General features: G+C 43.3%; 1 protein-coding gene across 4 annotated transcripts in view; it reads left to right on the top strand.

Moving 5' to 3' along the window:
• IARS (isoleucyl-tRNA synthetase) overlaps nt 1-14,103 on the top strand; it is a 103,878-nt gene that overhangs the window by 3,902 nt on the left and 85,873 nt on the right. For 3 of the 4 annotated variants that reach the window (XM_006102197.3, XM_023743641.1, XM_023743640.1), the window contains exons 2-5: nt 1,276-1,401; nt 4,403-4,559; nt 4,801-4,920; nt 7,936-8,018. In XM_006102197.3, the coding sequence (XP_006102259.1) occupies nt 1,283-1,401; nt 4,403-4,559; nt 4,801-4,920; nt 7,936-8,018 (479 nt within the window). In that variant the 5' untranslated portion in view covers nt 1,276-1,282. The remainder of the gene's footprint in view (nt 1-1,275; nt 1,402-4,402; nt 4,560-4,800; nt 4,921-7,935; nt 8,019-14,103) is intronic. The other variant, XM_023743639.1, reaches the window with a different exon arrangement.

Genomic DNA, 14,103 nt, shown 5'->3' with positions numbered 1-14,103 from the left:
GCCCCAACCCCCCCCCCCACACACACACACACGGGCCCTGCTCTGTGTGTGATGGGGTAGAGCCATAACCTCCCCATTGGCCCTGCCCTGAGTGTGACAGTGGCGGCGCCCCAACCCCCTGATCTGCCCTGCTGTGTGTGTGACAGGGGGCGGTGCCCTAACTCCCCTATCGGCCCTGCTCTGTGAGTGACAGGGGGGAGCTCCCCAACCCCCTGATGGGCCCCTGCTCTGTGCGTGTCCGGGGGGAGCTCCTCAAACCCCTGATGGGCTCTGCTCTGTGCATGACAGGGGGGAGCTCCCCAACCCCCTGATTGGCCCTGCTCTGTGCGTGACAGGGTACGGAGCCCCAACCCCCCTGATGGGCCCTGCCCTGTGCGTCACAGGGGGTGGCGCCGCAACCTCCCCATCGACCCTGCCTTGAGTGTAATATGGGGTGGTGCCCCAACCCCCCAATCAGCCCTACCCTGAGCGTGACTGAGGGTGGCATCGCAACCTCCCAATCTGCCCTGCTCTGTGCATGACAGGGGGCGGTGCCCCAACTCCCCAGTCAGCCCTGCTCTGAGCCCGACCAGAGGCTGCACCTAGGGATTGGGCCTGCCCTCTGCCACCCAGGAGCAGGCCTAAGCCAGCAGGTCGTTATCTCCCGAGGGGTCCCAGACTGCAAGAGGGCACAGGCCGGGCTGAGGGACTCCCCCCTCCCTCCCCCAGTGCACAAATTTTTGTGCACCGGGCCTCTAGTATTATTATAATATGTCATTATAATAATTATTATATATATTATATATGCATATTAAGAGATATATATATATTATATATATATATTACAACATGGATGAACCTTGAACACATAATTCTAAATAAAAGAAGCCAGACAAAATAGGCTGTACGTACATGATTCTTTTTATATGAAATGTCCAGATCAGGAAAATCTTTAGAAGCAGTAGATTTATGATTGTCAGGGGGCTGGAAAAAAGGGAATGGAGAGTGGCTGCTAATGTGTACAGGTTTTTAGAGGATGGGGAGGGAGCATTGATGAAAAAGTTCTGGAATTAGCATGGTGACAGTTGCACAACTTTGTGAATATACTAAAAATCACTGAATTGTACACTTTAAATGGTGAACTTGATAGTGTGTGAAATTTACCTAAAAAACGTAATTATTTTTAAAGTAACATGTAGTACCATAGGTAGTAATATGTACACTCATTTTAATGTATGGTAATTATTTCTAGACTAGACTTCTCTTTGAGAATAATAAATTTGATTTCTCTTGCAGCAACAGAATGGTTCAGCAAGTTCCAGAAAACATCGATTTTCCTGCTGAAGAAGAGAAAATCTTGCAGTTCTGGTCCGAATTTAATTGTTTCCAAGAATGCCTAAAGCAGTCAAAACATAGGCCAAAGTATGTGAATTTCTTGGTAAAGATAGAGTCCTTAAGACTAGTCATTTCTTAGACTGTGTTCAATTAAGGCAGGAACCTTTTATTCCAGTGATGGCGAACCTATGACACGCGTGTCAGAGGTGACACGCGAACTCATTTTTTTGGTTGATTTTTCTTTGTTAAATGGCATTTAAATATATAAAATAAATATCAAAAATATAAATCTTTGTTTTACTATGGTTGCAAATATCAAAAAATTCCTATGTGTGACACGGCACCAGAGTTAAGTTAGGGTTTTCAAAAAGCTGACATGCCGAGCTCAAAAGGTTCGCCATCACTGTTTTATTCATTTTGTATTCCCAGAGTCTCTAGCTCTATATAGTAGGTACTCTCAGTTGTAGATGTACATTGAATGAATGAGTTCTTAATTATTAGGTTAGATTCAGTTTAAGAGTTCTTCTGAATAGATTAACCTGAATGGTCTAATGAAATTCAGATGTTAAAAGCTATTTAAATTTGGACCACTATTGAATAGAGTTTACATATCACACTCTTCCTTCCCACTTTTCTCATTATCACCACCTCATTAATTACTTAGACTAGCCTTCTGTTAGGTTGCCTCCTGCCTATAATCTCCCTTCACCTAACGACCAGTTTTGTTCTGTTTTTAATCATGTGTCTTCTGCTCAAAAACTTTATGAGATAGGCATTTGGTGCCCTATTTTACTGATGAATAGCTTTATCGTTTACCATCAGGATGAATAACCAATGAAGAATGGGTGGCCCAGTGGAGGCCTCTCCAGCTCCCCCATAACTAGCTTTTTTCAAGGCAGGACCTGCAATAAATAATCATTTATCTGAATTTATCCACTCACCTACTGATGGGCTGTTTCCAGATCTTAGCTATTGTACTTTGTGCTGCTATGAACATAGGGGTGCATACATTCTTTCTGATTGGTGCTTCAGGTTTCTTAGGATATATTCCTATAATTGGGATCGCAGGGTCAAATGGCAATTCCATATTTAATTTTTTGAGGGAACTCCATACTGTTTTTCATAATGGCTGCACCAGTCTGCATTCCCACCACCAGTGAACTAGGGTTCCCTTTTCTCCACATCCTCTCCAGCACTTGTCATTTGTTGTTTTGTTGATAGTAGCCATTCTGACAGGTATGAAGTGATAGCTCATTGTCATTTTAATTTGCATCTCTCTGATGATCAGTGATTTTGAGCATTTTAAAAAAAATATTTCTTTATTGACTTCAGAGAGGAAGGGAGGAGAGATAGAAACATCAGTTATAATTATGAGAGAGAATCATTGATTGGATGCCTCCTGCACGCCCCCCCACTGGGGATCAAGCCTGCAACCCAGGCGTGTGCCCTTGCCCGGAATAGAACCTGGGACCCTTCAATCCGCAGGCTGTCGCTCTATCCACTGAGCCAAGCCGGCCAGGGCTTGAGCATTTTTTCATATGTCCACTTTGGTCCATTTTGGAGAAGTGTCTATTTAGGTCCTTTGCCCATTTTTTAATTGGATTGTTTGTCTTCCGTTTGTTAAGTTGTATGAGTTCCTTATGTATTTTGGTTATTAATCCTTTGTCAGATGTATCATTGCCAAATATGTTTTCCCATGCAGTGGGCTTTATTGTTGTTTTGTTGATGGTTTCTTTTGCTGTGCAGAAGCTTTTCATTTTGATGTAGTCCCATTTGTTTATTTTCTCCTTATTTTCCTTTGCCTGAGGAGCTGTATCCATAACCATATTGCTACGAGAGATGTTTGAGATTTTGCTGCCTGTGGTTTCTTCTAGGATTTTTATGGTTTCACTACATACACTTAAGTCCTGTATTCATTTTGAGTTTATTCTTGTGTATGGTGTAAGTTGGTGGTTTAGTTTCATTCTTTTACATGTATCTTTCCAATTGTTCCAATACCATTTATTGAAGAGACTGTCTTGACTCCATTGTATGCTCTTGCCTCCTTTGTCAAATATTAATTGATCGTAATGGCTCGGGGCGATTTCTGGGGTCTCTTTTCTGTTCCATTGGTCTATATGCCTGTTCTTGTGCCTGTATCTTCCTGTTTTGATTATGATGACTTTGCAGTATAACTTGATATCTGGTATTGCGATTCCTCCAACTTTGTTCTTCTTTCTCAAGATTGCTGAGGATATTTGGGGTCTTTTTGGTTCCATATAAATATTTGGAATATTTGTTCTAGATCTGTGAAATATGCAGTTTGTATTTTAATAGGGATTGCATTGAGTCTGTAGATTGCCTTGGGTAGTATGGACATTTTAATGTTAATTCTACCAGTCCATGAACACGGAATACTCTACCACTTGTTTATATCTCCCTTTATCTTTTTTTTCAGTGTTCTGTATCTTTCCAAGTACAAGTCTTTTGCCTCCTTGGTTTATTCCTATGTTATTTTAATATTTTTGTTGCAGTGGTAAATGGGATTGTTTGTTTAGTTTCTCTTTCTGAGAATTCATTATTGGTGTATAAAAAAGCCAAAGATTTTTGGTGTTGATTTTGTATTCTGCTACATTGCCAATTTCATGTACATTGCCAATTTCATGTATTTATCTGAAATCAAAAATTTAAAAAGAAAGCAAAATAGATTTTAGTCACTTTTCTTTTTGTTTTTTTAATATATATATATATATACATATATATATATATATATATATTTTCTTTTAAGTATATTTTTATTGATTTCAGAGAGAAAGGGTGAGGGAGAGATAGAAACATCACTGATGAGAGAGAATCTTTGATGGGCTGTCTCCTGCATGCCACACACTGGGTATGAAGCCCGCAACCCGGGGATGTGCCCTGACCGGGAATTAAACCGTTCCCTCCTGATTCATAGGTCCACGCTCAACAGCTGAGCCACGCCAGCCAGGCACTCACCACTTTTCTTCCTGAACACTCCACTGAGACAGTTGCCATCTATTAAAAAAAGTTGTCCTACATTTTTGTTGTTTATTTTAAAGTAATCACATATTTTTATTCTTCTTGTTAGATTTACTTTCTATGATGGGCCTCCTTTTGCAACTGGACTACCTCACTATGGACATATACTTGCGGGGACAATTAAAGATATAGTTACAAGATATGCTCACCAGAGTGGGTTTCATGTTGACAGAAGATTTGGATGGGATTGTCATGGCTTACCTGTGGTATGTTTGAGTCACCAGCCTTATGTTTTGATTTTTTAATAAGCATTAGATTTCATTATATACTATGTATTAGTATGAATTTTTACTATAATCAGACTTTTTCTTCATTTCTATAATACTATTTATAGTTCATTTTCTCTAGATTTTTTGAGAATTTATTTCAAAATGTTTTATTTTCTAGAGTTCAATTGCATTTTGTTTCAAAGGCAGCGTTGTTAACAATTTTATTGTAAATTTTCAGGAATATGAAATAGATAAGATACTAGGAATCAGAGGACCAGAGGATGTAGCCAAAATGGGGATTATGGAGTATAACAATCAGTGCCGAGCAATTGTGATGAGATATTCTACTGAGTGGAAGGTATGTTCAGTTATTTTCAGTAGAATGGACCAAAACTTGTAGTTTAAATGGATATTAAAATGGCTTCTGGTCCTTTATGCATTTTATGATGCTCCCAAAAGTATGGCTGTCCGTGTGAAGTTGTAACTTAAGGTGTCAACCATTCCTTTTTAAAGGAGTGTTTTGCTTCCACCTCCAACCCTAGTACATAGACTAGTTAAACTGAAGCCTCTGTTATTTCTGTGTGTTTGATTAATCCTCCATATTTAATCCTTTACCTGCACACAGGATATGACAGGAATCAGGCTGACCTAGCAAATAAGTTAACTTTAATATTGTAAAACAAACAAACAAAAAAATCAAATGTTAAAAACAATTCTAATTTGGACTGATTGTTACATGGACTCCCATCTTGCCCACTCCTTTTAGTGGTGGTGCTCCCACAGCTGGAACCTGTACGTAACTGTCCAGTGCTATCAGAGCTCTGCCCTCTCTTAAGGGCTTAGCAACACAGGTCCTCACCTCCTTATTTTCTCCCTGGCCTTTTGATTAATTAGATTGTGCCACTTAACAGCTTTGTTGTATTTTTTTTTTATCTTTGCCATCTTACCACTTTGATTTCCTAAACTTGCTGTTCCTCAGAATTCACTATTCTGCCAGTGGACTCAGGCTTTAAACATTAATCCTCACAATCAAATCTGTCAAATTCTATCAAGTCTTCTTAGCATCTCTTATTTAGTCATTTATTTTCATTTCAACAACCTCTCTCTAGCTTCTCACCTCTTCATTTCGGTAACAATCTCCTAATTGGTCTCTTGCTCATGCTCTTTCCACTCAGCCTGTGAAGTTCTCTCTCCCACAAGATTGTGCTCATCTTGCTCTTCTCTGCTCAAAGCATTGAGTAACTTCTTTTCATTGGTGAATAAAATTTTATTTCATGGACCTAAAAAATCAAAGCTTCTAAATTTTCTCCTAACTTTCTTTAATCTAACTTTCCTTGCCTGGTTACCAGTAGGGAAAAATCCTGATTATAACATGTATAGGTCTTCCCCCAACCCCCTTATTTTTAAATTGTTCATTGTGAAATAATTCCGGTTTATTAAAAATTACGAAGTTGTATCAAGAGTTTTCTTTTATCCTTTACTTATTAGCTAACACCTTCAGTAACTATAGTATAATTAACAAAAGCAACTTATTAGCCCTGACTGGTTTGGCTCAGTGGATAGAGCGTCGGCCTGCGGACTGAAGGGTCCCAGGTTCGATTCCTGTCAAGGGCATGTACCTTGGTTGCAGGCACATCCCCAGTGGGAGGTGTGCAGGAGGCAGCTGAACAATGTTTCTCTCTCATCGATGTTTCGGGCTCTCTCTCCCTCTCCCTTCCTCTCTGTGGAAAATCAATAAAATATATATATAAAAAAGCAACTTATTAGAAAAAAATGAACATTGATACATTACATTAGACCTTTTTCAAATTTAACCCGTTCCACTATTTTTTATTTCTGATCCAAAATACAGTTTAGAAGCAGACACTGCATTTAGTTGTCATACCTCCGTAGTCTCCTTTAATCTGGAACATGACCTCTATCTTTTTTGTCATTTATGACCTTGTCACTTTTTTTTAATCTTTTAAAAAGTTTTAAATTTATATTTTAGAAAGGGAGGGACAGCAATTTTTTTATCCATTTATTCATCCACTAGAGGTCCAATGCATGAAGATTCATGCAAGAAAGGCCTTCCGTCCCCTGGCTGCCGGCACCACCTTCCCTACGGCACCCAGGACCCAGGCCTTCACTCAGGCTGCTGCCTTCAGCGTTTGCTCTGGGCCAGAGCCGCCTTCCATCTTCGCTTCGGCCCTGCCACCCTCCTGTAGCTCCCTCCACCTCCTGCCCTCTCCCCCATAGCAAGTGTCCCGCCCCGCCCAGGCTGCTCCGTGGGTACTGCCCTGAGGCCTGGAGCGGCTGAGGAGCGGCAGAACACCTGTTTCCTGGCCCAGCCACTGCCATCTTTGTTGTGTCAATTTGCACATTCCCTTCTTATTGGCTGTGGGTGCCGCCATCTTTGTCACAAAGTGACGGTCAATTTGCATATTCCGTCTTTATTAGATAGGATTCATTGGTTGGTTCTTGAATGTACTCTGAACCCAAACCTCTGTGTATCAGATGTGGATGCTCTAATCAAATGAACTACCCAGCCAGAGCTTGCCCTTGTCACTTTTAAATAGTACAAACCAGTTATTTATTTATTTTTAATATATTTTATTGATTTTTTACAGAGAGGAAAGGAGAGGGATAGAGAGTTAGAAACATCGATGAGAGAAACATCGATCAGCTGCCTCCTGCACACTCCCTAGTGCGTATACCCGCAACCAAGGTACATGCCCTTGACTGGAATCGAATGTGGGACCCTTGAGTCCGCAGGCCAATGCTTTATCCACTGAGTCAAACTGGTTAGGACCAAACCAGTTATTTTTAACAAACTCCCTCAATATCTACTGTTTTTCCATGATTCAATTTAGGATTTGCATTTTTGGAAAAAATGTCTCAGAAATGATAGCATACCTTTAGTCTGTCATTAGGAGGCCTGTGATACTGATATGTCTCATTGATTATGTTAACTTTGGTTACTAAGATGATCTGTGTCAGGTTTCTTTATTGTAAAGTGGAGTTTTTCCTTTCTAATTTATATTCTGTGGGGAGATTCTTTGCAAATATCCTGTTTCTCATACTTTAACTCAGTAGTTTTAATATCCATTAATGATTCTTGCCAGCAACAGTTATAGGTCTAGCTTTTGTTGAATGGTAACTTTGGTAGACTGTAAGGGCATATTGATAACTTGCAAATAACATTTTCATATAGATTGAATGCCAGAAGAATCTGGTGCTTAATCTTACATAGTATGTTGATAGCAATATAGATTTACTTAAATCATTGATTGTTCTGTTTTCTAAAAATCATTACATGTGCTGATAAAGAAGTAAAACACATTGATTTACAATTACAAATATTCTCTAACAACTAATATTTGTATTTTTTTAGTCTACTGTTACCAGACTTGGCCGATGGATTGACTTTGACAATGACTATAAAACACTCTATCCAGAATTCATGGAATCTGTCTGGTAGGTTTATTTGAAATTGTAAATATAATGAATATTTTGTCATGCAGGGGTGGACAAAAGTAGCTCTCTGGATTTTCATATAGAAAATGTAGTAATTAGCCTTGGCTGCATAGGTTAGTTGGTTAGAACATTGTCCTAATGTACCACAGTTTCAGGTTTCATCTTGGTCAGGGCACATACAAGTATTAACCAATGAATGCCTGAATGAGTGAAGCAACAGATTGATATCTCTATCTATCTCTAAATTCACTAATTTTAGAGAATAGGAAAAATAGAAAATACAGCAATTAAATAATACAAGAATGAACTATATTTTGCATACTCATAACTATAAACCTACTTTTGCCCATCACTGTATTACATAATAGAGTAATGATGGGTTGTTTTGGTGTTTAAAGATTTAAAACTTTTAATTTTTTTTACAGCATTTTTAGGTTCATAGCAAAACTAAGAGCAAGGTACAGACAGTTCCCTTATGCCCTGTGCCCCACATACATTGCCTAGCCCAGGGGTGGGCAACCTTTTTGTGAGTGCGTGCCAAAACCAGCAAAATCTCTGACTCAGAATTCTTCTGTGTGCCAACCCTAATTTTTTGAGAACATGTTACGCCTACTTGATATCTCTTAAGGTGTGCATATGTGAAGAACCTTGAAGAAATAATAAAATTCATTTGAGCGACAAAAACACATTATATGATGATGAAAAATACATTTATTTTTAATGTATACGTGTTATGTAAAATTTTTTATCTAAGATGCACCTACACTGAATTTATCTGAAAAATAAAAAAGTCAATATTAAGAAAAAAATTGTAAATGTAAGATTATAAGAGAGGGTTTCGCGTGCCAGCAAAAGTTACTGGCGTGCCATGTTTGGCACACGTGCCAGGCATTGCCCACCCCTGGCCTAGCCATTATTATGTTTGTTAATGTAGAACAGTATGTTTGTTACTATTGAACCTTCATTGACACAATAATTACCCAAAGTCCACAATGTACTTTAGCTTTCACTCTTTTTGAACATTCTATGGTTTGGTGTAAATGTATAATGACATGTATGTATCATTTTAGTACACTATAGAGATTTGTCTTTGAGCCACAGTTTGATAACAGACCATTTATATTTTTTATTCTACTTAGTGTGTGCAATTGTATGCACTGATGCAGAAATACCAGTATATTTGATTACTGCTTGCTGCACAGTCTACTGGGGCCATTGTCTACGACGAAATACATAGATATCTTACTATCCAGAATCCAAAATTAACTAAATTCAAAAACCAACCACTAAAGGACACTAGAATGATAGATGCATGTCATTACACAGTTACGCCAAAGCATAGAATGTTCAAAAAGAATGAACACTAAAGTAAACTATGGACTTTGGGTAAAGATATATAGAAAGGGAAGCCTTATGCATTGTTGGTGGGATTGGAAATTGGTGTCGCCAGTGTGGAAAACAGTATGGAGGTTCCTAAAAAAAATTGAAGATAGAACTATCTTATGAACCAGCAATTCCCCTTCTGGGTATTTAGCTGAAGAAATCCTAAACATTACTTTGAGAAGATACATGCATGCCTCTGTTCATAGCAGTGTTATTTACAACTAGAGGCCCGGTGTATGAAATTTTGTGCACTGGGCGGTTCCCTCAGCCCGGCCTCCGTCCTCTTGTACTCTGGGACCCCTCGCTCCTCACCGCCCGCCTGCAGCGGAGGTGGGAGAGGCTCCTGCAACAGCCACTACACTCGCCAGCTGTGAGCCCAGTTTCTGGCTGAATGGGGCGCAACTCAGCCAGAAGCTGAGCTCACTTCTCTTTAGCGCTGCCTCAGAGGCAGGTCTCCTGCCACCACCCCTGCACTTGCCAGCCGTGACCCCATCTTCTGGCTGAGTGGCGCACCCCTGGTGGTCAGTGTGCGTCATAGCAACCGGTTGTTCTGCTGTTCAGTCGATTTGCATATTAGGGTTTTATTATATAGGATAGCAAAAGTATAGAAGCAACCTAACTGTCCTTTAATAGACAAGTGGGTAAAGAAGATGTGATCCTTATGTACAATGACATATTACTCAGCCATTAAGAAAAACAGCTATTTTTTCAACATGGATGGACCTAGAAGACATTATGGTAAGTGAAATAAATCAGAGAAAGAAATTGTATCTAATAAAGGGGATATGCTAATTGACCCTCACGCCGTTGCGATATGGTGGTGCCCACAGCCAATAAGAAGGGATATGTTGACTGCCCCACCCTCAAAGATGGCAGTGACTACAGCATTAAGAAGGGGATGTGCTAATTGGCCCTCACACCATCAAAATATGGTGACGCCCACAGCCTATAAGGAGGGAATATGCTAATTGACTTCCCCGCTCTCATAGATGGCAGCGCTCAGCCCCAACGGGGCGGCAGGCGTGCAGCAAGGCCTGCCTCCAGAGTCCCCCAGTTCCCTCAGCACCCCTAGCCGCCCAGGGCCGGCCCGAGGCGCAGGTAACCAGTGCTGGCCGAGGCTATGATGGGGTGTCACCTTACCCTGATTGCTGAGTTGCCTCCTGCCCCTGAGGGCTCCCAGACTGTGAGAGGGTGCAGACCGGGCTGAGGGACCACCCCTCCAGTGCATGAATTTTCATGCACCAAGCCTCTAGTATACCATATGATTTCACTTATATGTGGAATCTAAAGGACAAACTCATAGATAAACAGAACAAACTGGTGGTTGCTAGATGGGAAAGGGAATAGGAGGCTGGGTGAAAGGGTGAAGAGATTAATTGGTAGTTAACAAAAAATAGCAATGTAAAGTATAGAATATGGAATATAGTCAATAATATTACAATAACTGGTGCAGAATGGGCACTAGACTTAAAGGGGTGGGAGGTCACTTCATAAATTATAGAAATGTATTACCACCATGTTGTACACCTGAAACTAATAAAATAATATGTCAACTGTAATTGAAAATAAATTTAAGAGAAATATCAGTTAAAGATATTTGCCAAATTGATTGGTATAACATTTAGGGAAACTAGTTTCAGAAGTTTGTTTTTTTTTTAAGGAATTAAGTCTATGAGGCTATGTACTTGAATTTTATACTGAGAGAAAAGTTGAGCGCAGTTCTATGCCATAACTGTTTCAAAATGGATTTTCCTTATCAACCTAATCCTATCTAATAATAGACAAACATGGTAATTAACCGTAACTTTGCTACCCTTCCCATTGGCTAATCAGCAAGATATGCAAATTAACTGCCAACCAAGATGTCGGCCGGCAGCCAGGCAGCTGAAGCGAACAGGAGGCTTGCTTTCTCCAGTGATGGAGGAAGCCAAGGTTCCCCGCCTGCCGCTGCCGGCCTCTGAGCTGCACTCTAAGAAACAATGTTGCAATTATAGGAGCTAAACAAACCCAGAAACCTGCTTTTAGCCAGCTGGGCCTCAGAGCTGGAGCTGCAACAGTGTTTCAATTATAGAAGCCAAACAAACCCAGATATCTGCTTTCAGCAGCCAAGGTCTCAGAGCTGGAGCCAAGCCTCAGAGCTAAAGCCGGCTCTCAGTTCCAGGGATAGCCATAGAAGGTATATAAATCCCAAAAGAAAAAGAAAAAAGAAAAAAAGGAGAGGTTGGGAGCTTCAGTCACCCACCTGCCTGAAAACGGCCGTCAGCCCCTCACCCAGACTGGCCAGGCACCCCAGTGGGGACCCTCACCCTGTGAAGGGGGTGTGACCAGCTGCAAACAGCCATCATCCCCTCATCCAGGCTGGCCAGGCACCCAAGCGGGACCCCCACCCTGATCCAGGACACCCTTCAGGGCAAACCAGCTGGCCCCCATCCCTGCACCAGGCCTCTATCGTATATAGTAAGAGGGTAATATGCCTCCCAGCACCGGGATCAGTGAAGCCATGAGGCCTCCTGACACCGGGATCAGCGGAGCAGCGAGGCCTCACTGCCCCTGTGTTAAGCAGAGCCGCGAGGCCTCCCAGGACTGGGATCAGCAGAGCCGCAAGGGCCTCCAGACCCCTGGAGCAGCGTGACAGGGGGCAGCGCCCAAACCCCCTGATCGCCCTGCGGCTCTGTGAGTGACGGGGCGGGTCCACAACCTCCCTATCCGCCCTACTCTGTTCGTGTCAGGGGAAGGCGCCCCAACCCCCTGATCAACCCTGCTCTGTGCCTGATAGGGGGGAGCTCCCCAACCCCCTTTTCGGCCCTGCTCTGTGTGTGACAGGGTGTGGCGCCCCAACCCCCCCATGGACCCTGCTCTGTGTGTGATGGGGTGGAGCCGCAACCTCCCCATCGGCCCTGTCCTGAGTGTGACAGGAGGGAGTGCCCCAACTCCCTGATCGGCCCTGCTCTGTGGGTGACAGGGTGCGGCGCCCCAACCCCCTGATCGGCCCTGCTCTGTGTGTGACGCGGCGGTGCCCCAACTCCCCTTTCGGCCCTACTTTGTGCGTGACAAGGGGGGAGCTCCCCAACCCCCTGATCGGCCCTGCTCTGTGTGTGACAGGGGGCACCGCCCCAACCCCCTGATCGGCCCTGCTCTGTGCATGACGGGTGGCGCCGCAAACTCCCCATCGACCCTGCCTTGAGTGTGACAGGGGGTGGCGCCCCAACCCCCCAATCAGCCCTACCCTGAGCGTGACTGGGGGTGGCATCGCAAACTCCTGATCTGCCCTGCTCTATACTTGACAGGGGGCGGCACCCCAACTCCCCATTCGGCCCTGCTCTGAGCCCGACGAGGGGCTGCACCTAGGGATTGGGCGTGCCCTCTGCCACCTGGGAGTGGGCCTAAGCCAGCAGGTCGTTATCTCCCAAGGGGTCCCAGACTGTGAGAGGGCACGAGTGGGGCTGAGGGACACCCTTCCCCCCTCCCAGTGCACAAATTTTTGTGCACCGGGCCTCTAGTCCTATATAATACAAGTCAAACAAACAAATCAATCAAACGGCAGAATGACTGGTTGCTATGACGCGCACTGACCACCAGAGGGCAGACGCTCAATGAAGGAGCTGCTCCCTTGTGATCAGTGTGCTCCTACAGGGAGAGCGCCACTCAGCTGTGCTCATGCTCAGATTGTCCGATTGCCTGCTTAGGCCTGCTCCTCTTGGGCTCCCGGAATGCGAGAGGGCACAGGCCAGGCTGAGGGACACCCCCTAATCCCCACAAGTGCATGTTTCGTGCCCTGGGCCTCTAGTTTATTATAAGACAACTGTTGCAGTGCCAGTCTTTTTTTTATTTTAGTATATTTACCGATTTTTATAGAGAGGAAGGGAGAGGGATAGAGAGTTAAAAACATGATGAGAGAGAAACATCGATTCAGCTTACCTCCTGAACGCTCCCTACTGGGGATGTGCCCACAACCAAGGTGCATACTCTTGACTAGAATCAAACTTGGGACCCTTCCGTCCCATTAGGCCAACACTCTATTCACTGAGCAAAACCAGTTAGGGCTGCAATGCCAGTCTTGATAGGTGACTTTAACTTGAGCCTACTACTATCATCTGAAAATCATTATATATATATATTTTTTTAAGTATATTTTATTGATTTTTTACAGAGAGGACGGGAGAGGGATAGAGAGTTAGAAACATCGATGAGAGAGAAACATCGATCAGCTGCCTTCTGCACACTCCCCACTGGATATGTGCCCACAGCCAAGGTACATGCCCTTGACCGGAATCGAACCTGGGACCTTCCAGTCCACAGGCCGACGCTCTATCCACTGAGCCAAACTGGTTACGGCCGAAAATCATTATATATTACTATAGGCCCGGTACACGAAATTTATGGAGTTGGGGGGGGGCTCCCTCAGCCCGGCTTGTGCCCTCTCACAATCCGGAATCCTGAGAGGAGCAGGCCTAAGCTGGCAATCAGACATGTGGGGTTCCATGATTGATTGCCCCCAGAGGGAGGCCCTGCCCACCCATCACAGCCCACTGGTCGGTTGTCTGGGTCTTCCTATTTGGGGCGATAAATTGCGCAGCTCCCTGATTGATCACCCTGTAGAGGATGGCCTGGGCATCCCTCTTTGGGGTGATAGCGGAGGCCCCACCCAATCAATCGCCCCTCCTGCTGGTGGCCTGGGCTTCTCTCTGCTGGGCGATCGATC

Source organism: Myotis lucifugus, unplaced genomic scaffold (assembly GCF_000147115.1).
Source record: "Myotis lucifugus unplaced genomic scaffold, Myoluc2.0 scaffold_404, whole genome shotgun sequence".
NCBI lineage: Eukaryota > Metazoa > Chordata > Mammalia > Chiroptera > Vespertilionidae > Myotis > Myotis lucifugus.
The sequence above is the reverse complement of the archived record's forward strand: the minus strand, read 5'-3'. Positions and strand labels throughout refer to the sequence as shown.